This window comes from Plectropomus leopardus, chromosome 18 (genome assembly GCF_008729295.1).
Source record: "Plectropomus leopardus isolate mb chromosome 18, YSFRI_Pleo_2.0, whole genome shotgun sequence".
NCBI lineage: Eukaryota > Metazoa > Chordata > Actinopteri > Perciformes > Serranidae > Plectropomus > Plectropomus leopardus.
This window is the reverse complement of record NC_056480.1, coordinates 28,125,264-28,150,930: the sequence shown is the minus strand read 5'-3', so window position 1 is coordinate 28,150,930 and position 25,667 is coordinate 28,125,264. Positions and strand designations below refer to the sequence as shown.

Sequence of the window (25,667 nt, the reverse complement as noted above, 5' to 3'; positions counted from 1 at the left end):
AAGTTTGTCTCTGTCTTGCACTGTAAAGAAGTACAAGAACACCCTGAAAACATTCACCAAACAGATGATAAACAGCCTGAGGTGTCATAAGAAAAATAAGTGTGATTTGAAAAATATGTCTCAGTTTTTTTACATTCAGTCAGTTGACTACTCACTTTCATTACATACTATGCCTTTTTTCCATACATACCTCCTGTGTAGTAATGCTGGCATCATCCACCAAACTAAAGTGGAAGCTTTTCATGTGGCAGGTGAAGTTATCCCCTGCCTTAGTTTTGGCAGTGCCTTAGCAATAGGGTTACACACACACACACACACACACATATATATATAGAGAGAGAGATATGTGGAACCCTATTGCTATATATATATATTTAAGATATTCATCTGATACAGATTCTTTTGTACTGAGGCTGCTGATTGAAAATATTTTGCACAATGTTTGCTTTTATATCTTTAAATATGACCACAAGAGAACTGTATTGTGGTCAGCATTTTACAACAAGTAAGCTACTCACTGTTTTAAGGAGCAATGTGTAAGATTTTGGGAGATTCAGTGGCATATTGTGGAAAGAATAGCAGATGACAACCAACTGCACATCTCCTGGTTAGAATTCCTTCAGTTTTCATTTTTCAATTTTCCTTCAGTGCGGAGGTCTCTTCCTCTCCAACACAAACAGATGGTAAATGGACTGTACTATAGCGCTTTTCTAACCTTTTTGACCACTCAAAGCGCTTTCATACTACATATCACATTCACCCTTTCACACACTGGTGGTGGAGGCTACCGTACATGGTGCCACCTACTACTTAGTAACCATTCATATGCACTCACACCCCAATGGCACAGCATCGGGAGCAATTTGGGGTTCAGTATCGTGCCCAAGGATACTTCAACATGTTGACTGGAGGAGCCGGGGATCAAACCGCTGACTGATAAGACGACAATCTGCTCTACCCAAGATCAGGTGCCGTATTCACAAAGTTTCCCCGTACAAAGAGTTAAAAATACGTTTTCAAAGAATTTCCCCTCAAAGTTAGGACTTGGTCCTGACAAAGATAAAGGTCACTGACAAAGCATCTTAGCCCTAAGAAAGCTCCTAAGGTGAAAATCTGTCAAGTGTAGGGAGGAAGACTTTTAGAGCGTCTCCCGAACAGAGGAGAAAATGGCAGAAAGAGGTAGGAGAAACGCTCTCTAAACGCTGGATGACAGTGAGTTAACGAAATGCCTTAGATGGTGCAGGTATAATTCTTGTAATCGATCTCATTCAATTCACTCACATGTCCTTTCCATCGTAGTAACAATATAACACCAGAAATGAAAGTGATCACAACAGAAAGATATTTGAAACTGAAAAAAATGTTTAAGTGCAGCAGCGTGATATCACAAACAGCACAAACCAGTATCTTCTTGTGATACAGTTCATGTCATTTCCACTGGGTGTCCACACCATGCAGGCTCACAAAAAGGTGTGTCTGTGATAACCAATCGAATGTTTGAAAAGCTTGTGTCATACCTAGCGACGGGGTAAGCCACACCTCCTCACTAAGATAAAAGTTTCTGTTCCCTCCTTGCTCAGAGTTGTTCTGAGAATTTCCCACAATCACTCCCAAGCTACGACTCCTTGCTAGAATTTTTAGGCTAACTTTGGAGCTCTCTGAGAGGATTCTCAGAATGTCAGTGAGTAACGGCTCCAGACATTTGGGAGGTTTTGACCATTAACTGAATTATATGTAGGGGTCTCTTCCTCTCCAAAACAAACTGATCGGGTGACTTAACGCTGTTAAAACACAGAATAAACCAGTTTCATTTTTTTAAAAAAAAAACGTTTTCAATATTTTCATCCTGCAGAGGAAGCTAACTACACTCGCCAATGTGAAACACAAATGTCCCAGTCTAGAGCCAGTGTTTGGTTTGTCCATTCTTGGCTACTTTACAAACATGGCAGTGCAACATGGTGATTTCTGTACACTAGGACCTGCTTCCTGTGTTCATATAAACAGCTCATTCTAAGGTAACGAAAACACATCAAGGGATTGCCTTGATGGTTATAGTCAATAGTGTTGGTTGGCTTGTCAATGGCACATAACTGAGGTAACCATCAGGTACGCAAAAAAATCTATTAACCAACAAAAAGTCCAGTTTTTTTCCATATTAAACTCGACAATTTATGTAAGAAGTCTTGGATCTGCGTGTAGAGCATCAATGCTTTGTGGTGTTGCAATTCTGACCACACCTCAGTGGCGTCACAGCATCTGTTTCACCTCCTTCACCCTCCTGCCCCTCAATAATAGACTGGTAATCCATCATTACAACAACATCCTGTTCTCACAACCCTGCATTTAACAACATGGAACACATTCTTCAAATGCAACAACGAAATACATAACAACTGTATGGGGGGTGATTTTTTTTTTTTTTTAAACTCCCCTATTTACATTTTATTAGTGCTCAAAGTCATGCATATAAGGGCTGGCTTTTTGAGTGACAGGCTGTCTGCAATGGGTTGCTACGGTCGAAAGCCACATTTACACAGGCTGTTCAACAGACTAATATTACGCCACTATGCCGCCTCGCCATTCTGTATATATTGTCCATTCGCGGAAAGGGTTACAGAGTGGTCGAACCGGGAATGGAGGTAGTAACCACTCCAAAACGAGGTCTGTATAAAACGTAAAGCCCAAAAGACGTGACAATGGGCAGCACGGATCTGACGTTTTGACAACGTGAAAAGGAATAGCAGCCATATATCTCCGCAAACTGGGAAAACAATGAGGTTCAGGAGCTCCTGAACCTTATTGCAGAGGGCGAGATCAGCCACCATATAACAGAAGATAAATGACTGTGGCTGACATGTTATGCTTTTGTTATTATTTAGAAAGCGCTGCCAATGCATTTATCATAAATAACACTAGAGGCGGACGCTCATGTGTCATGCTTCCTTTTGATCACAGGATGCAGCGATGCAGTGGAGATACCCAGGAGCAGACTGATGCCGTCATTGGTTGGTTTCCGTGTAAAAGTGCAGGGGTGATATAAAGGGGGGACTTTGTTGCACCCCTATAGCGCAACCTTTGTATAAAAGCAGCGAGTCAGATCCACCCCTTACTCCTCCACAGCTCCACCCTCTTGTCCAAATACAGTCACTTCTGGCTACAAAAAACAAGATTGTGACGGCCTTAATGCCGAACTCGAGGCTTTAAAACTGCAGTCCACAAACCGATGGGTGACATCACAATAGCTACATTCATTATTCATAAAATCTATGGATCCAGATCATCATAGGCTGAAAAAACATGACAGAATGATAGTCAATACGAGAACATGCTTTTCTGTCCAAGTCATAGATTTCCATTGTTCCATTAACAAAAACAACAGATCTCTATTAAACTGAGATGTTGTTCAGAGTGTCATTAGGTTAACATATGACCATGCAGACTCGCGCACACACAAACACACACACACACACACACACACACACACACAAATACTTACACAAATGCCAATCAACACAACTTAAGGGCAACAAGAAAGAACAAGAATTATTTTCTTTTTTAAAAAATGCTGATAAGCTGAAGAAGGAAATGAGAGACTTCCTTAGAAAACACACCCAAACAACACACACACACACACACACACCCAATCACAAACATGAAAATGCATGCAAGTGTACACACATGCATACCAACACACACACACAAACACACACACACACACACACACACACACACACAGTGTAGCGTATGGGTGGAGGAGTCTTTGTATTAAAACTCCACATTCACTCACTCCAGCCCTGATCTGTGGAGGAAGATAAAAGTGTGCAGTAATTTTGGGAGCATTAGTGCTGCTTTGCTTGAGTTTCTGCCGGCTCACTGATAAAGCCAGAACACTTAGAACAACATCCTCCCCTCTCTCTGCTGCCCGGCTCCCAGCTCTAAAGCTACCCTCTATTTATTCCTGCCATTCTTCTTCGTCCAGCAGTAATAAATACACACGCCTCATTGAACAGCCACTCCATAACTACAGACAGCTCTGTCTGTTAGTTAATAGGAACAAATAAGAAAGAAAGAATGATTTCCATTGACACTGTGAATGATGATGGGAATTATTAGGGGAGACTGTAATTGTAACCCTAAAGACACACAAGTGTGCAGACCCAGAAGAAGAGAACGGAAAATTAAATCGACTGTCCTGGGAAATAAGATCTATTGATTTGTCTTAAATAGAAGTAAAAGAATTGATTTAGCTGGAGGTTTTCCGGGGAACGACCCCGTTATGGAGTAAAATTGAACAAAACAAGACTTTAGTGACAGCCCCAAGCAAGCACTTAATCACTGTGCGAGGTGATGGGTCACCCCCCACCCCAAGTCATCAAATGTCTGTAAAAGTTGAAAGAAAGCTTGTCTCCATCAATACTGTGTAAAATTGACACCGCATGGTCACTCATCCTGTTTCATGTTGGTGTATGCTGAATTGATCACTCACAGGTCTACAAAACACATTCTGTTTAAACCAAACACAGCATCACTGATGCATATGTCGAATATAAACCAGTGTGCTACTTCTGTTAAACACATCTGGTCGGGTGTTTGTCACTCTAACAGCCTGGAGGATGATCTGGATTTCATTCTTGTCTTATCTTGGAGGCTCCCAGCCATAGACACTATAAACAGCCCGTTGTCATTCCGAAGTTGTCAAATACCACTGTTTTGACAGTGCTTTTGGCATAAGATCCTAACTCAAAAGACATTATGCTGCTCGACTGCGTCAGCTAAGAATGTGGCCAGACAGAACCAGGCACAGCATTTTCATATGTTGCCAGACAGCCTGATGGTACCTGTTGCGTCCACATGATATACTACAGTACAGTGTCAGGTTGAAACTCTGTTGGTAACAACATCATATAAGGTGCATGAAAGCCCCTGTAGGGCAGGTGGAAGGGGCAGTGGATGGGTCCAAAAAAAATCAAACTACCATGTGGGAGTGTTTGCTTCCAGTCTAAATGTGATGGTTTTTTTCTGCACCTTACCACGTGCCTCCTTCCCGTAATCCTAACCATCCGTGCCACCATGCGCATTTGTTGACGTCCCAGTGTTGGTTGCCATGTGCTGTTGTTGCCTAGACATGTGCAGTGTAGTCCCACCACATGCTTGTTTTGACCTCACGGTAGCAGCATGCTGAAACATCAGCAGGTAATGCAGAAGTATACCTAGTGCAAAATATGTAGACGCAGAAGTCCACTGCAAAGCGACAATATGTGACAACTTGTGAAAAGAACGGGCTGGCATTTCAACTGTTGCCATCTTCGGTTTTTGGAGCCATAAGTGACCATATTTGGAAGCTGTGGAGGAGTGCGGGATGGATCTTACAGACTCCAGCAGTCGGTAGTAACGCCTTGCAGACAGCCTCTAACTCAGGCAGCCCCACCCTTAAATACATGTAACTTTGGCCTTAATAAAATATGAACAGGTGAGTTACATATAAATCCACCCCATGTGCAGCTGTCATGATTGCTTAAATTAGCTACAGAGACCCAAACTGTTTTTTGAACGAGGCCGTAAACATATTTATTTCTGCTGTAAAGTTGAGCATTTTAACATGGGGGGGTCTTTAGGAATTGATTTTGTTTTGGAGCCAGCCTCAAGTGGTCATCAGAGGAACTGCATTTTTCAGCCTCGGAGCCCGCCTGGTCCCAACCCAGCCCCCCAACCCAGCTGGTCCCTCCCTAAGTCTGATTGAAGAGTTTGCTCTTGGCTTCCACGAACTTGAAGATAGAAGCATGAATCTACAATGATCCTGAACATATAGCAGCAAAACAATCATTCTGAAACAACAACAACAACAACAACAATCACAGCAATGAGTGGGATTCCTTTTGTATGGCTATTTCATGAAAACACAAAAGCAGGGCTTGAGAAACAAAAGCTTGTGTTCGTGGTTGAGTGTTTGTGTCCAAAACAACACTTTTCACTCTACAAAAGCACCAACACCTACACAGCTGCGAACTAAACTCTCATCCCGCTCTTGATCCACTCTGCAAACCCGGCGGTGCGATTTAAAGTGCTGCTTCATGGCCTCTTATGTTGTCACACATAATCACACACATGCACATCGGTCATTCAGTCTCGTGTGACCTAAAACTCTTCTTTTATTCCAGCCCTCTTCAGTGATCCTGACAAGAGTGTTTCTATTTGCTGCGTGATGAAAGCAATTAAAGCTTGTAGCTGTGTAGAATCTGTTAGGGTGCTGTTAATTAAATGTGCAGCATTCCACAGCATTAAAACACACAGACACACAATATTCTAACAAACCTTTTTAAATGCATCTCAGTCTTTTGATCGGTATGGTTCATGATAAAAACAAATGTAACTCTGGTCTTGGTTGAATGCTGCAATTCTGGTTCTGTCTTACCAAAGAGAAGCACAAGTGAAATGAAAAAAAGGTTTGGGTGTGACACCAAAATAAAATACAGTCATATGCTTGAATTGTGAAAGTGGTGATTCAAAACACTTATTTTCACATTACATTTCCCAGGTATTCCCTGTCACTTAGTGTGTGAAGTGATTTTCTGTAGGTGGCGCTCCTTTCTTTGTGCTGGTTATTGCAGCTCATGGTAATTCAGTATTTTGGGCAATATGCCAAATATGAAAGTTCCATGAGAAGATCAATATCACTCTCATGTCTGTTTAATGAATATATATCTACAGACAGCAGCCAGTTAACTTAGCTTAGCATAAAGACTAGAAACAGACGCAAACAGCTGGCCAAAAAAACAGTCTGACACATAAAAGGGCAGTTAGTCATTTTTACACTTGGGTTTTTGGACTGAAGTGAAGAAACCAAATGTAACGTGTTAATTAGTGAGCTTTACAGGTGCTCCTCAGCTGATTTTCCTTCCTTAAAACAGAGCCAGGAGAGCTGTTTCCCCTTGTTCCCAGTCTGTGTGTGAAGCTTACCATCTGTCGGCTGCAGCTTCCATTTTCTTATCTAACTCTCTGGAGGAAAGCGAATAAGTAAATTTCACAAAATGTTAAACTTTCCCTTTAGGTACCAAGTTCCCTTACATCTTTAAAAAGACTAAAGTGATTTCCGATCACAAGAGAGCAAAACATGTAAACGTAACATTTGAATGAGTCGCAGATTAAAGGAATACTACTAATACCAATTTTCAACCAGCTTTGTATCAAATAGTATGTGTCAGTAAACTATAGGAAACTTCCCTCCATCTAACCAGGGTCTTGATAGTATCTTGTAAATGCAAAATACGTCATTCGGCAGAGTTTCGCTGGCTCTAGGGGCTGTTGCTCAAACTACAGGCTGTACTTCCACATTTTAGTATTGCCCACCACCCATGTCCTCACCACAGACACAAAAAGGTATAAAAGGGCATCAAGACACAGACCCACTCCTATCTCTCTCTCAGACCAAAATCTGATCAAACGGTAAAACTTGGCAGTGCTGATCGACATAAATCAAGATAAAGTTACTGCACTGCCTATTTCTAACCTAATTTTTTTCAGAAACATATTTTTGATGCCCTATTTAGCTGTAATAGCGAGAGTTTGTGAACAGGAAGTGGGCACCATACTGCTTCCTGCACAGTGAAAACGGAGGCCAAAAAAACAGAGTTTTAACAGTAAAACTAAGCTAAAATTCTGTTAATGAGTTGCATTTTTCTTCTCAAATGTTTTCAGAAACATATTTTAGCTTACTGATTAACTGTAATACAAAAAAACCTTTCATTGTTTAACACATACAAGTTTGCACTATGTCGCCAAGCAGGAGCATTTACTGGTCTGGCGCAGCGCAATGCATTCTGGTAGTAGTAAGTTTTCTACCTCTTCAGCAGAAGTGTCCTGTTTCTCTGTTTTCTTTGGTCATTGTAGCACCAATTTCAAAAGTATTTGCATTTTTCTACTGCAGAGACAGACTCGTTTTATTACAAGGACATCTTTCCAGTAATAAAATACTTCTTTTATTTGTTAATGTGAAAATATTGTGAAACTGTAATACCATTTCCTGTTTATTGGCACAAATGTGCTGCATTTATAGTAAACATCAAAGTAGACTTAACTCTGCTTTCTGGATGAATACACTTACTCTATCCTCTAAACACACACACTGTTAACACACACAATCACACATACACACCCTCACTCACCAGTCCTGAAGCGAAGAAAACCGCCAGCAGTGCGAGGCAGGTTCCCATGACGATCAGCAGCAGGAACACGATCAGCGGATGCTGCTGGCTCATTCTGTAGTACGACTCGTACAGCCAGTCCTGGGGCTTCTCGCCCTCCACGCACACCTCACCCTGGAACCCGGGGCACCCATCTCCCAGGCTCTCAGGGCCCTCGCCGCCCTCGCCGCCATCGTTCTTCTCCAGCAGGTAACGTCCGCGGGTCCACAGAGCCTCCTGCCACATGGGTAGCTGCCTCTGGAAGGATGGTGCTGCTTTCTTGCTGACCAAAACACGTGTACACAAAAGTAACCAGGGATGCTTTCGCTCCCCGTCCTCCTCACCTTCAGAATTCCACCACCTCCTCCTCCTCTTTGTTTAAAAAAGTTTGGTCAGCTGTGAGTGATGGATGGACAGCTGAGCGATGGCGGGACAACTTTTCAGCTCCTCTGCTTCCCCTTGCATCCTCTGCCACTCTGTTTGCTGGAGGTGACAAACTGAGTCAGGACAGTGTGAAAAGCGATCTTCCTCCTTCTCCTCCACCTCCTCTTCCTCTCAGAGACAGTGGTCGGACACCAAAGGCGAGAGATGAGTTCCCTCACTCTTGCCTCTCCTTGTTTGCTCTGTATTTTTGGTCAGTGAGACAGAGAGCGCGTCGCTCATCGCTCGGCACTGGAGCTCAGACGAGGCAACATGTTACTCTGCTGAGGTGCCGATGAGGAATGAGAGGGAGCGAGCTGAGGGAGAGAGAGGATGTGTTTAACTGGGAGGGAGGAGAAGAGAGCGAGAGGGGAGAGGGTGTGTACCAGTGTGTGTGGTGGGGAGAGCTAGTGGGTAAAAGTGTGTGTGTGTGTGTGTGTGTGTGTGTGCGCGCGCGCGCGCGCGCGTGTGTGCGTGTGCTGTACCTATCAGAGCGGCTGCAACTGTGAGAATGGTGTGAGATTAGCTAATGTGGACAGAACTGGTATATGACTCAAAACTGTGGTGCATGTGTGTGTGTGTGTGTGTGTGTGTGTGTGTTTGCAAGGTACAGAAAAAGAAGAGACTTGGAAATTTACATAAGAGAGAAACAGAAGTTGGCAGAAAAGAAGAGAGGAAGACCAGGAGCTGTATGTGTGTTTTTCTGCATGTGTGTGTGTCAGTGTGCATGCGTGATAAGCAGAGCAAAAGTGAGTGAGGGTTTATAACAGCTGTGCTAAACCAAGAAGAGCAGCACAGTGTGGAGGGGAAGGAGAATAAAATGCCATCCAGCAGCCAGCGACAAGATAAAAAGACGGGCAAGAAAAACACACACGGAAGGGGGAAGGACGGGGAGGAAGAGGAGGAAGAAACAAAGTCAGGAAGGAAAAACCTCAGGAGACAGAGAGAGTGTGGGAGGAAGAGAGATCAGCGCTTCAAACGAGGGGGAAGGAGCGGGAAGAGAGAGCTGGTAATGAGTGAAAGTTTGAGCGCGACAGTGGTTGCGTGTGTCAGTGGTGGGAGTAAAATATGATCTGACGAACCAAACTCCCAATATTCCTCTCCTCCTCCCAGCTTTCATTCCTCTCCCTCTGTCTCCTCCGCTCCTGGTCTGCCATAGTGGGGTCCCTCTCTCTCTCTCTCTTGCAGTTATCCACGTGATGCTCCGTGAAGTGTGAAAATGACAGTGCCACTTCAGTGTGTCATATCCACAATTTACTTTTAGCATGCTAACCAGACAGAGAGAGTCTGTATACTAAGGCCACGCGTACAGCTTGTCTAATAATGATAATTACTGTACAGAAAACCCAAGGCCATTTTTAGAAATATTTTTATAGGCTTTACATTTTTATACACCAGCTGCATGCTGTCTGCATCCAAACACAACAAGCTTCTGTCCCCCAGCAACAAAACGCACAAGCAAAGCAATAAACATGTCATCCATGGAGAGTAATGCACCAACACTGTGGGATAATAAGGCGAGGAATCACCAGTTACTATAGTTTATTCTAAGGGGAGCATAAACTCAGTACCACATTTTATGACACTAAATCACTTTGTTAAGAAATTTCACACAAAACCAAAAATGTCAACTTCATGGTAAAGCTACGAGAAAAGTCACGAATAATTGAAAAAGAAAAAGGTCAAAATTCTCGGATTCCAGCTACTTAAAGATCCAGTGTGTAGGATTTAGGTTTCCCACACATTTTCAAATACAAAGTTTAGGAACTTTTCCATGACTTCTAAAGGATCCAAAATATTTTTTCTTTTTCTTGCCCCACTTCCCCACCATCTTTCAAACTTATTAATTCAGCTAGCTGGCATACATGAAGAGAGAGACATGGCACGGGGAGAAAATCAGGAAACATACGTGATGGTAAACAAAACTTTGTCGTCCATTGACACATATCAAAGCTATGTTATGTTGTCAGCTACAGAAAATGAATTTGCTGTTATGTTACATTAAGTGGAAGGTTATCCATTTAAGATTACTGTAACAATTTCATTACACATACACACATTAAAAATGAATAGCACACAAAATGGGCCAAACAGTCCCTAAGACTTAAAAGAAGTCACCGATTCTGCATGCTTTATTTCTTCAGGCATGTCTTTCCAAAGCTGAACGGCCCTGATGGCAAAGGCTCAATCACCTTCAGTTTGAAGCCTGGACTCTGGAACGCCCAGAAGGACTATCCACCTGAGGCTCTAAGGCGGCAGAGTGGCCTATATAGGGTCAACATTTCCGTTATGTAGCTTAGGGTCAGACCCTGACAAGCTTAAACCTCAGTTATCAGAGAAAAAAGGTGGGCACACATTACTTGGTCCCAGGCTAGCAGCCCGACTGTGACATGCCAAACTGCTCTGTTCAGTTATTTTCAGTGGTTTAAATCACCTGGTCTGTGTGTTTTGGAGAGGAGGAGACCTCTGTGGATAGTCTGGCTCCTGGTAAAAACCTCCTGAACAATAAACACTGAAATATTTCTTACCAGGAGAAGTTTCAGCATGTTGCAATCTGCAATCATCACTGCTAGATACCACTAAAGCCCCCTAAATTTTTCACACTGCTTCTTTGAATGTAAATATTTTCCGGTTTCTTCCCTCCCCCGTGACAGTAAACTGAATATCATTGGAATGTGGACAAAACAAGATATTTGAGGATGTCATCTGGAGCTTTGGGAAACACTGATTGATTTTTTTTTTTTACCATTTTCTTTCATTTTCTAAATCAAATAACTAATCGATTAATCAAGGAAATAATCAACAGATTTTTTGATAATGAAAATCATTGTTAGTTGCAGCCCTAATCTGAACAGATCAACTAGGGATCAGTGCAAAGTATATTAGAGGTCGGCAGATTATTGGCCTGGCCGATATATCAGCATATGAAATTCTGATTAACTGTATCAGCATTTTATTTTAATGATCGCAGATAAAATTAATTCATTAAAAAGTACAAGAACATTATTCAAACATTCATTTTCACTTGACTTAATAAAAAAGTTGCTGGGAACTTGCTGTATATGATGTTGAAAGTCTCAGTTTTGATTAAATATTTTAAGAAGTTTTTTGTTGGAGTTTGTTAGATTCCAAATTCTAAATACTGACAAACATTTTAATTTTTATTGTAAATGCATATCAGTTCCAAGTATGGGTTATGGGTCTCATTAACTACTAGTAATCGGTATCGCTAACTGCCCCAAAAAACCAATATTAACCAATATTATATAATACCATATAATGCAGTCAGTACATAAATGAAAAGGCACATTGATGTTCCTGAGAGCAGATACAGACACCTGGGTTCACCATACATCATCTTATTTGAACTGTCAGTTCCACCGCCTTTAGGCATTCATGGAATTGTGAAAGTCTTGTAATGTAACAACTGAGATGTGCTGTTAAAATCGCATTTGCTATATGTGTGAAATCACATGTAAGGGATGGACGAACACAAGCATGCACTTACTCAATGGGTTTCTAATCCGGAACTATATGGGGCTTCAGTTCTTCAACATCAGATGAGCAGCTGCACCAATAACCAGAAGCCCAAGAGGTCAAAGCATGTGTCTGTTTGTTTGCGTGACTGCAGAAAGAAAGAAAAACATTAGTAAAGAAAGAGACATTTTATGGCAATTCTCAGAGAGAGGTAAGAGCAGGGAGATCAAGCACTGCAGAGAAAGCGACATGGTGAGAAATTCAGAGATAATCACCATCTAACTGGCTAACAGTGATAATGATATCACCCTTTCCTACTGCACATTAACCCTCAATCTACCAAAATATTTTTCTACAAAAATCAGACACTTACATATAATGCTTTTTAGTAGTTCTTAAGATAATTTTAAATGCAAACATTTGATTCTTAGACCAATCACCTTTGTCTTATGCAAGTATTGCAGGAATGCACAAATATGGACTTTCACACCGAATAGCTTGATTTATTTTGAATAAAAGAAATTAGGAGGATAAATTAAATTATAAAAAATGTTTGTGGCAAATAACCTCTCAGAAAGTCAAATTGAAGACTATTTAATAACTTGAGGTCCTAATATTTGTAATACTTTAAGTCGTTTTAAGGACCTGCACCTCACCTGCACACTTTATTTGATACATGACTCCTGGATAGAAAGACTCTTATGTTTTAGTCACATTGTACACTACATAAGTGAAAAACAGTGGTGGAATATAACAAAAAACATTTACACAAGTACTGCACTTAGGCCCACATATATAGAGGTACTTGTGTTTTTTGTAACACTTTATACTTCTAGTCCTCTACACCTCTGAAAGAAATATTGTACTTTTTACTTCATCACATTTATTGAGCAGTTTTGGTTACTAGTTACAAATTAAATTTGGGAATAATTTCATATGAAGAGTTGATATTTTTTGGGGATAAATTAAAAATACTAAACAATTTATAAAAGGGCAGCCTAAATAATGAGTCAATTAATCAAGTAGCCTATTGACAGGAAACCTTTTTTTCCAAAAACATTTTTTACATTTATTTTGAATAATTCTGAGTTGTTGTTTTTTATTTGTTGTTGTTGTTGTTGTTTGCTTTTTAGATTTTTCTGCATTGGGTACTTCTACTTTCAATAAGTACACTTTCCTCATTACACTTACATACTTTTACCTAAGTAATGTTTGCTGAGCAGGACTTTTATTTGTAATAGAGTATTTTCACAGTGTGGTTTATTACTTTGGCTTAAGTGACAAATTTGTATACTTCCACCTCAACTGGTTGTTGCTGGATGCTGGATGCTGGACTGCCTTGGTTAAAATGCTGTAGTTACTGTCAGTATTATTTAACTGTTGAATTTAATATGACACATTTTTAACAACAGATCAATTCAGTGTAGCTACTCAGTAACCATACATTTACTCAAAACTGCATTGGGCAAATGTATGACCACTTGAGGGCTCCAGAGACACAAAGTAAATATTATATTACAGTAATTAGCAGATGAGGAATGTGAATGTAAGGGAAAATGGCAATATTAAGCATACACAATGATGTCAGTATTTTAAGTGTCCTAGGTTTTTTTTTTTCAGGGCATAAATTTTCACTTTGCACAGCAGAAAACAGCACACAACATTATTTATCTCCATTTATATGTCCCTTAGTTATTAGTTACACCTGTGTTTTTACAGCTTTATACAACCATTCAAAATGCCCCCCATGAAAAAGGTGCTGTCTCACAAAGATATGTAAATACAAATGTAAGGAGCTACATCACTGACAGCTGAAAAAATTAAAACCAATTATTGATGAAGGTAAGAGGGCGTCAGAAAAAAAGACAAAACATTTAGCTTTCTTCTTGAGGAGTTTCCTGTCTTTAACCTTTGGGCAGTAATGTTAGCATGCTAATATCACAGTATTTTGCATTCTTTTGTGTAGCTTATGTTGTGTATTTCTATGCTAGCAAGATGCAAACTGCCAAAACAGCAATAAGAAATGTGTATAAAGTTAGTGTATATTTTACAGTAGTCTATTAATATAATGCTAAGTTATCTATATATTGATACCTGATGCTAACATGCTAGCAAACGACTGCGTAATTAACACACCTGTTAACACAGGACAGCATATAGCATTAGCATTCATCCACTCACCTTTCAACTCCATGTAGGTCTCAACCAATTCCAAGAAAAATGTCTTTCGTTGTCTGACTAGGTCTCCAACTTTCTTTACCACCAACAGCTACTTATTAACTCCAGGTTTCTCTTCATTTTGCTGCTGGGCTGACGAAAAAAGGACTCAGCAGCAGAGTCCTGTTAAAAATGCGGAGCTAACAAGAGTCAAAGGACTGACACGGTGATGTGATGTTAACCATGCAGCTGAAAGTAGCTCTGGTAATGTCTCAGTGGTTTTAATTTAATGATAAACAAAGTAAATTAAGTAGAAAAGATATCAATAAATACTGGTTTAAATTACAAACAGACTATTAGAGAGTGACATGGATGTCTCCATTTCAAACGGGCGCGCGATTTATTCGTCCTTCCTTGGCGCGATTTAGTTTTGTGGACATTTGCAGGGATTTGCACACAATATACTCGCGCAAGGGAGCGCGCGCAGCCTGTCAAAGCTGTATCACATAGCTTGCATACTTATAAAGCAGCTTTTATATGGATCAAACAGTCATAACGTGTAAATAAACATAACTTTATTTCGGTATGTCATTGTTAAACTTTTATGTTTTATGAAACCCAATAATCACAACTGTAACCAAAGATTTACAGTTTGATCAGGCCTGACATATATGTGATAATAGGCAATATTATCGTTCCCAATGTTTATATGGGTTTATTATGTCTAAAATTCTTGTTTATATTTGGAAAGTAGACTGTATTTAACATGATTTATGGATGAGTAATATAAAAATTAAGAAATGATCTGCAATTATCTGTATGACCCTGGATTATTGTACCTGCCCTGAGCCCTTGATTATAACCATTCTAGACCCCTTTTTAACCTCCTTTTTAACTGTTAAAATACCTGTAGAGTGCCAATACAACACATAAAATACACCATTTCACCTGCCAAAAAGTGATTGCAGCTCCTATCTTGTCACTGAAAAGGCTTACCTGTAGTGCTGTTTATCAGTCCAGATTTTGGTGTGACTCATCCAGCTAGCAATTTTTGATTGTAAAGAGGTTCTGAGAATGGTACAATGCAACCAATGCAACCAGTGTAGTGTTTTAGCAATGTTTTCAATGTCAAGTTTTCTTTTAGTTCCCAGAATGTTCTTCGCAAAGTTTTTTTTTTCTTTTTTTTTTGTAAACATATAAAATTGTAGTTCTAATGTAACATTGTGGGAACATTTTATAAAAGAACATCCTATGATCTGTCGCCTCTCAGCATCACCAAAACATCCTCACAATGTTGCAGTTAAAACATTACGTCTTAGTCAGCATTTAATCATAGAGGGACATTCTTTGAAAAGATAAACATCCTTAAAACCATCTTTGAACATTGGATTAAAATGTTTTCTTTAAAATATCATTGCAACTTGTAGGTAATGTAAGTCAATGTTGTGGGAATGTTCCCACCTAGCTGGGTAAGTATTGAAAGTAAATGTTGGTAATAAAAAAGCAAGCTGTCAGAATTTTCAGAATAAGTAAATTTACAAAGGAAAATATGTATTTTTGATTTGGAGGGTGTACTGTCCCTTTAATCAATCAATAACAAGACATTAAAACACTTGTTATCACACTCTGTTAGCCTACACTCACAACCTATAAAACAGCAACAGGTAGAAACTAAAAATACACTCCAGCCAGTGCATGAACTTAACGTCAGGTGCTCCATTTCAATAACATCACTAACTGCAGTCTGAAAAATAGGATTTGAACAGTCTGAAGTTGTGAAGGCCAGCTGCTTCAGAGGTTGGTGAGAAAAGGATCAAGTCCTCTGTGTCAGTAACCTCCCGCAGGGCGCTGCTGTTCGAGTTGGAGCAGCAGAAGCCCAAATATTTATTTTAGTAACAGGAAAGACAGCAGAGAGATAGGAGGGATGACTGACGCCAGGAGTCACGCATCCCAATAACCCAGATTCTCTCTGACAAGCTGACGGCCGTGTGACACCAAGTGTGATGTATTTACAGCCAGGCAGTGTTGCTCATCCTGCCTCCTGTGAGTCTGCGCCGTCCCAGCAGCCTCCCGACCCACAGGACATTGGTGTGATATGTGTTTCATTGTCACATCAAATCTCTCTCCTGGCGCTAACAGAGGCATTTGACAGACGTGATGAGGTCTCAATCTGCAGTGGGTTGTTTTTGTGTGTGTGTGTGTGTGTGTGTGTGTGTGTGTGTGTGTGTGTGTGTGTGTGTGTTTTATCCCTTTGTGTGTGCACTCATACCATATTGCAACAGATCATATGCTTCCTGCTCAGTTGCTTTGATTGAGTGTGTGTGTATTGTAATCTAATTAGGTATGCCTTGACACAACAAAGACAAGATTAATGAACTGAGCCGCTTGCACGCAAACACACACACTCACACACTCCAAAACTGTTGTGCAACTGTGTGTGTGATTGTAGCTGTGCACGTGAGAGACAGCTTGAACTGTTAGCTGCACTACTTTATTTAACTTGTCCTTTGCTCAGTGTGATAAATGTTGTTTTTCATGAGCCCTTGAGCAATGTTAAATTAGGGGAATCCCATTCTTTATCTAAGTAGCAGCAGCATCACTGTGGAACTAATCTGTGAAGTGTAATTTAGACTGTGACGAGAGGAGGAGGAGGAGGAAGGAAAAGGAACTTGTGGTAACAACCCCTAGAATTAAGTCCAACACACACACATACACATACCCACACACACACACTGGAAAACAGTCCAGCAGATATGAGCAAGTGTGTGTGTGACACAGCTATAACGCCTGTCTCTAACATATTGTCAGACCACATCCCTTCATCAGTGTGTGTGTGCGTGTGTGCTCATTGTGCTATAAATAGGAAATTCCATATAAGCTCTTGTACTGCATCATATTAACAACAGGTGTGGTTGTGCTGACCACCTGTGACCCACTCCACACACACACACACACACACACACACACACACACAAACACACACACACACACACACACACACACAGACAGCGCTAAAGGCAGTGACAGAATGAGAGCACATTGAGGAAGAGTGGCCCTAACACACTGATTCTGCATCGACACCCTCCCACCTCCAGACAGAGGCACAGTGTCAGGAGAAAGGACAAGGCGACGCGAGCAGATGGAGAGAAGACGACGGCGCTATGCTGCCTTCATGTGTTGCAGGAAATACTCCAACTGATGAGTTGAGCATGCATAACTTATCCCCAGTTTAGAGGTAGGCCTAAATCGTAATGTGGAGGTTAACCCTTCGAAACCTGGAGCGACATAACTTTTCATGTATTTATTTATTAGTTTATTTGTGAAATAGGAGCCCCATTACGGAGATCCTATTACTACCCCTACCAGGGAAGTAACTATTCTTCCTGGGCTCCACTCATAAAAATACATACTTAACATACAAGCACATCAACATTACCCAAAACAAAAACCCATATACCCACCCAGCACACCCTGTATTACCCCTCGCCCATCCCTAACCTTATCAAATCTGATGAATGATGGTAGTCCAAGTGTGATATCAAAGTTTAGAAAAAAGGACCCAAAACCAACAAGCTATATTTTACTTGCTAATATGATTATTTTAATGGGACATGGAAGCATATTCTATTGTATTGCAGCTCTGTACAAACTGATGAGAGCCGGTGATATAATGACTGAGGAAGAACTTGGGACTTTGATGAAATACACACAGTATTTGAGAATAAGACTCAGTCGAAGAGAATCACAGCTGAACATGTGGAGTGTGGCACAGTGTATGCCGAACCAGAGATTCTGAAGGTGTCTTTGTCTGAGGCTGGTACTTAACTACAACAGTCCTCCCTAGGAAGACACTACATGTTCCCAAATCAGGTTATTTTGCATACATCTGTGAGTGAGAGAGGATTCTATCGGTCCCTAAAAATAAACAATAGTGAACAATAGTCAAGGTGAGACAGGATATTCCTCATGTTTATTTCTATTGTAGCCACCACACTAGCTGTCATTATTTCCAATCTGAGGCCACGTAGACATTTTATGCGAGCGATAATGGAAAGGCAAGCCCCTTATCCGTGGAAGTGGCCACGTATGAGGGATTCCTTGGAGGTGATAGTCTACAATTTCACAGAGGAATTGTCGATTCCAAATTTATGGATGATCCGCTCAACTTTTGAAGATTAAACTTACAAGCACATAGCCATAGCATCATGTGACCTAGAAAAGACTAAAAAGTGTTTCCATTGCAGTTTTGCAAAGCATGACTTTTTCTTTTACCTGAAACACCAACTGCTCATTGCTGCTGAAAATGAGGATAAAGTCAGCAGTTTGTGGGCAGAAAGTTCCATGGACCTGAGGAGAACTTGAGAGTTGGGTGATAGTTCTCTGGGTATATTTCTTCAAGACATTAGACTTCTGTCATATGATCCAGTATTTACCTAATACTGATTAGTCCAGGTTAAATAATATAATCGATAATTAGGCCCCAGCATGTTCATCCACATATCGTCAAAGACACAGGCCGTGGTACACAATTTGCAATACATAATTTCCAGCAACATGCACTTCAAGCAGGAGGTACTACCTAACTGTTACACACAGTGTCCGACTTTCACGGAAATGCTCGGCCGCACCAGCTGGCATCCCACCTGCATCCCCAACCTGTGTGAAGGAGCAAAGGCCCGCTGCTTGCACTTTGAGTATAGAGCGATATTTTAAAAGACATTGCATTATTTGTTGTTTGTAGGTACATTAACCCCATCAAAATCAAGAACAAATTGTATATGTATCATAAGATATAAAAATGTTCAAGACACATGTAGGTTCAACTTCAGTTAAAGACAAAATATGTCTTTGTAACTTGACTGATTGCTCAAAACAACCACTATGTCACAAACCCTTTTTCATCAGTCTGTTGTGTTTTTGGTCATGGTCCAGATAACAAACACACAACAATGACAAGTTGTGTTTGCAGAACACAAATGGAAGAAACACATAAGAGCCTTAAGAACAAAGTGACAGCAACATCTGACCTGCACAAATGCTTTGTAGTGAAGATAAAGGACCTTTGAGTGTTTGCGTGCAGCGTTAATGCCCGGCTCCAAGACGTTTCCTCTGTGTTTAAGAATCTGTTTTTTTTAGCTTGTCTTGGGTAATCAAATGAATAATTAGGATGCTGGATGCTGGCAGGCCTGCTGAGAGAAATCTGCAACTTGTCACTTTTTAAAAGAGAGAGCAGCATGGGCTCAGGAGGAACACAGAGAATGGCAAATGGATTCTACCATGATTTCCTCTGTGTTTACAGTAAAAACACACAGTCACACACCCACCAGGATTTTCAGAAATCAGCATACAGCCGATCTTATTTGTGCATGCTTGGTGTCACACAATGCACCTTGACTCATATGGGAAATCCAGATTGAGATCAATCCCTTCTTATGGATCCACTGACGTGCACACATGTCAAAACAGAGTCTGCTCTTCTATATAAAGAGTTAAATCGAGGGCAAAGCACGATCTAGGTTACAAAGCACCTTGTGAATATGAAATAATTGATACAATTGGATTTGATCCCAGATGCAGATGAGCACAAGCAATGATAATTACAGCAGGACCGAAGATGTGCTCAATTTTAAGCAGACTTCCCACCATGATGGGAGAAAAGAGGGCTTCATCACCTAACTGGGTCTCTCTCAACCCAACGGTGATTAAAACACACTGAGATGACCTAGATAAGTAGCAATCAAGGTGGGAAGGTGGGAAACGGAGAGAGAGAGAGAAAAAGAGAGCGATAGAGAGGGAGATACCACCCACACAGAGAACTCCTGATTCCTCATTACGGTGAACACTGTGGGACTCATTAAGCACAAAGCACAATGTTTTTCTCAATCAAACGTAGTGATTTACCACTTAGCCTGTTTTGCGTTTGATCCCCTGACAAAAAAAAGTCTTATTGGAGAGATACACAAAGTATCTGGGAATTGACAAAATGCTGAAATAAGCAGGCTTTTAATTGGCTTTGATTTCTATTGTTCGGGAGATCCTTACAAGGCTTGTTAAAATGCTGTTTTACTGCGTTTCCTGCAGCCCAAAATCTTGAGAAGTGGATGAATGTGGAGTTAGAAGACTTTCACAACACCAGTAAATACACAAAAATATTCAAATCTGAGGGAATTCACAGCAACGTAAAGAAGGAAAAACCAAATCTCCAATCTCTCCTTTCTGAGTGCTATTCAATCATATAATCATAAATATTACAACTAATTGAAAGAATAATTTAAAAAACATAACATAAGAATTACTCCCCTGCAGTACAGCACAGTTTCAACATGGGCACTCAAAATTAGTGTCACCAATAGAGATACTGATGGAATACCACGTTCATGAGAAAGAGGCAAACAGATCACAGTGACCTTTGACCACTGAAATATATTCAGTTCATCCTTGAGTCCTGGTGGACCTCTGTGCCAAAGTTGAAGAAATTCCCTCAAGGTGTTCTTCAGATATCACTTTCACGAGAATGGGACCGACGCAAAGTCACAGTGACCTTGACCTTTGACCACCAAAATCTAATCACTTAATCATTAACTCCAGGTTGAGGTTTTACCAAAGTTGAAGAAATTCCCTTGAGGTGTTTCTTGATATTTTGCTTTCACAAGAATGGATGTAAGGTAGCGACCATGATCTCTGACCACCAAAATCATATACGTCATTGTTGAGTCCAGAATGACGTTTGTGCCAAATTGAAAGAAATTCCCTCAAGGAGTTCATCAGATATCACTTTCACAAGAATGGGACAGACGCAAAATCATAGAGACTTTGGCCTTTGACCTTAGACCATCAAAATCGAATCACTTCATTGTTGACTCCAGGTTGACATTTTCGCCCAATTTAAAAGAAATCCCCAAAGGTGGTCTAAACATATTGCATTCATGAGAGTGAGACTGAAAAGTTCACTGTAGCCTTGACCTTTGACCACCAAAATCTAAGCAGTTCATCATTGAGTCCAGGTGGACCTTTGTGCCAAATTTGAAGATATTCCCTTAAGGCATTCTTGTAGTGTTACGGAGAATGAGAATGATGAGCTCACAGCAGCCTAGACTTTTGACCACCAAATATAAATTAGCTCATTGTCAAGTCCCTGTGGACGTTTTGCTAAATTTGAAGTAATTTTCTTAAGGTATTCTTGTGATATTGCTTTCACAAAAATGGGCGCAAGGTCATTGTGAACTTAAACTTTGACCAGCAAAATCATTCAGGTCATATTGTAGTTGAGTCCACAATAAAGTTTGTGCCAAATTGGAAGAAATTCCCTCAAGGCGTTCTCAAGAAATCGCATTCACAAGAATGGGAGGGGCTGACGAACGTATGAATGAAGGGACAACCTGAAGACCTAATGCCTCCAGCCATGGCTATCACCCACACATAAAAATGTTCAATTGTTGATATTATACAATGAGCTATATTGCACAATATTGGTATTGTTGCCAAAACTAAGTACAAATATGCTCTTTTTTGACAACCAGGTAATTAAATTTCAAGCACTAAGTGCATAGCAGCTGATCACTGACTTGTGAGAGACTTGTTCATTCAGCTGTGCATTGAGTCTTTCCGCTCAGAATCATTAAACTCAGCTTTGGCTGCAGACGACGGCCGGCCTGGGTCATCAGGCTGCGCGGCTGGCACCACTCAAACATCTGCAATCTGTTTATTGGACAGATTCTTGGGTTATTATTTCCACACATTGCACATATTCATCAAACTGTGAACTGCTCATTTAGTCAATATTTTGCCATTATCTTTGATTTCAGCACTCAACAGCTTGTTTCACTTTAAAACATATATTTTACATACTTTTCACAATTGTTAACTTGTCTCCTAAGTTAACTCCTGTTAACTTAGGAGACAGGTTCAATATGTTGACAGCATTATGAAGACAGGCTCTTCAATTGTCTCTGTTTTGAACTTTCTTATTGGAGTTTGTCACCTTAAGGACACCCAGACTCCTCTGAGAAACCTTTGATTTTCATCTCTTCATCTTGTCCCTGTCATCCCTGTCTATGTCTTTCAGCCTGGCTTGCTCTGAGCACTAATCCATATGTCTCACCTTTGAACAAGAAGCTGCTTTACAATTCAAGCACTCACTTTTTGCCCCCCTGTCACCTCGCATTACATCTAATCTTTGAAAGCGTCATCTGCAGTTCAGCTTTATCACAGTTCAGAGGTCATATCAGCGAGGTTAAGACAAGTGGATCAGGATGGTCATAAATATGCCTGTGCAGGTGCCTCAGAGGCAGCTGTGCTGATTCTTATCATTACAAGAAGCAGCGCTGCCAACACGGACACAACAGCTGATCCTGAACAAACGCAGACACCTGACGTCCACTGAAGGCCCACTGTGACTGAATGTGAATGTGAATGAGCTCGTGAACAAAGCCTGGAATCATGGAGTTAATGCCACTATCTTTGGATCAGAGCAGAGAGCTCAGCAGCCTCGCCTCATTCAGCAGCAACAGCAGTACGTGTGCGCCACCCAGTGTCGATGAGAGGAATCACACATTGACTGAAGAGATTCACACAGTGAGAGTTGAACAATCGACCCTCAGAGTTCAGACAAAGAGATTACTATCAAGAATGGCAAGTTATCTCTTCGAAACCTGGATCAACATTGCTTTTCTTTGCATTCAAATGCCTTCACAATTATTTAAACCTCTGAAATCTGAGCAGATGAGGAGCTTGGCAAGAACTTTTCAGCAAACTAGAAGAAATTAGTAGATTTAGAGAATTATTTTTATAAGCTAGGCAAAAACAAAAAACAAAACTATATTATTATTATCACAATTTTATATTTAAAAATATTATTCAAAAGAATTATTATTATCATTAGTATTAAACACTTTTTCGGGTCAGTTCCATGTTTTATTTTGTTTGTTCAAACTTTTCCTTTTTTTCTTTGATTTCTCATCACAATTTTGTTGTGTTTTTGAAATTTACTCAAGTTTCAAATGTTTAACCCTGTAAAACCTAGATGGACATCAGTTTCCTTGCACAGTGTTCAGACGCCTTTCAGAAGTATTTAAACCTTTAAAAGGGAATTACTTTCAAAATCATGGAAAAAAGGCTATTAGCAACTTGGTATAAAATATCCGGCAAACTGAAGAAAAAAATAAAAATTTAAAGGTCACAAGAAAATGAACTTTGCTTGACAATTTTCACATGACCAGGGAAAATATCAATGTTAACTATATTTATACTTAACCATACACCAGTCAAGTTGCACTTAAAGTTCACATCCATATATGTGAAAACATGGATGCTTCACACACATCCTCCCCAGCAGCACAGATCTCTACAATCAGCACAGAATAAAGATCAGTGTCACCGATTCAGTATCTGAGCAAATGTCTCCCCTTCTGTTTGACTTATGATGTTGAATAATGGCCAGAAAAGTATTTATGCAGAAAATTTTGATGTCACAGTGAAGGTGACCTTTTGTATCTTTGATATGTCAGCACTTTATCATCTATATTGTAATTAGACATTTGTGTGAAATTTTAACTTCTTGAGCTATGGCCAAATCATATTTAAGGAGGTCACAGAGAGCTTGACCTTTGACCATCAAATTCTTATCAATCTATTCTTGAGTACAAGTGGGTGTTTGTACCAAATTTGAAAAAACATCCTCAAGGCCATCTTCAGATACTGTGTTCACAAGAATGAGGTGAACGACCTTGACCGTTCTAAATTCTAATCAGTTGATTGTTAAGACTAAGTGGAAATTTTTGTTTAATTTGAGGAAATTTCGTGCAGGTGTTCTTGGGATATCGTATTCACATGAAAGACAAGGTTGCGATGACCTTTGACCTTCACAAGAATGGGACCGACAGACGTACAAAAAAACAACTGCTATTGCCAGCTCTGAGGCATAAAGAGAAAGAAACACACGCTGACTGGCAGTTTTAAAATGTTTATTAAAAAATAAAATAGAAAAAAATATATTTACATAAAAATGTCAAAAAAAAACCAACAACCAAAAGCTGGGCAGTTGTTCCCTCTGGCCACTGGTAGCTCAGTGTCCGTTTCGAGGGCCACTGCCCACATGAATCAGCCAGGACAAAGAGGGGCTGCCACTCTCCTCTAAACAGCAGCCGCCAGTTTAAAATCCCTCATTGTATTGCAATGGGGGTTCATTTTACATTGCATCTACAAGTACATGTGTACGCCAAAATCTCAGCGGCCCCGGCCCGCTCTGTGCTGCTGCTTCCTTTTCCCGCCACTTTCACCGATCTGGAGAAGAGTGGACGGAGAGTGAGCTGGACCACTGAGATGCACAGAGATTTTAATCCATACAGACTTCCTAGAATACTGCAGGTCAAGTCTTTGCTGTGGAGATGCAGGCAACTCTAACCCCGTCAACAACCTTCCGGAAGCAATTTCATGTTCAGCCACTCGTCAATGCTGCTTCGAATCTCTAAAAGCAGACATGGCTGACAGGATGTACTACATCCACATTGTTGTCCAATTTATAAATGGGGGTAGGAGTGCACGGAACTGAGCATTTCATGCAACAACGTGATCGAAATAATCAAAGACAGCATGGCTGGGTGCAGCGCCCATGATGAATTTTTTGGTCAAATCATTGAAAAGAATTTCTCTGGAGGTGATGATTAGCTCATAATCTGCTTTGCCTGTGAGGCAGCGGTCAAAAGAGAACCTCTTCATCTAAACTGATGCCAGGTGCGGTTTTGACTGAGGGATCAGAGTTGCCATGGTTTAAAAGAAAATAAAAAAACATATAGAGTGAAACCGGACTGAACAGAGTCTCAGTAAGAGGGGCAGAGTTGTAGGATGACCCCTTGTGAAGTGCACGTGCAGAGTGCAAGGCGCGCTCTGGGTGCACCTGCTCACGAACCGTCGGGATTTAAAAAACCTGTGGTGGCAAAGGCATGAGTCTTTCTCACACACGTTTCACAATGTCACACACTACACAGACCCAAGCATAGACATGAACATCCCCCGCTCCTTACATCTGACTGATAGAAAACTAGACTTTGACACATATCAGGACCTGCGTACAGGGTGTCAGGGGGCTTGTAGTCGGTCAGGAGCATAACTCCAGTCCTACAAGCAGTGTTTGTCATTTGGGAGAAAAAAAAATAAAGTTGACACGATAATTAGAGGAATCCACTTGCATAGTAATAACACCAGCGCGTGTAGTGTTCTGGGCGAGTCACAGCCTCCGACAGTCTCGTCTGTGAGTGTGTGTATTTGTGTGACACAGTGTGCTCGCAGGGAAAAAAACGACGTACACACACACTCCGAGTAAACACAAAGAAAGGCATTGCAAACAATTCGCGGAAGTACCTGGCAATCAAATATACACAAGATTCCTGAATGGAATCAAAATATAATTCCCTTTCACTAGGGTCCTTGGTTCAG

General features: G+C 40.6%; 1 protein-coding gene across 1 annotated transcript in view; it reads right to left on the bottom strand.

Moving 5' to 3' along the window:
• The window catches only part of adcy2b (adenylate cyclase 2b (brain)), an 87,707-nt gene extending 78,860 nt beyond the window's left edge, over positions 1 to 8,847 (bottom strand). The window contains exon 1 of the mRNA XM_042506433.1: positions 8,163 to 8,847. Within this exon, the coding sequence (XP_042362367.1) occupies positions 8,163 to 8,426 (264 nt within the window). The 5' untranslated portion in view covers positions 8,427 to 8,847. The remainder of the gene's footprint in view (positions 1 to 8,162) is intronic.
• Positions 8,848 to 25,667: the final 16,820 nt, after the last annotated feature.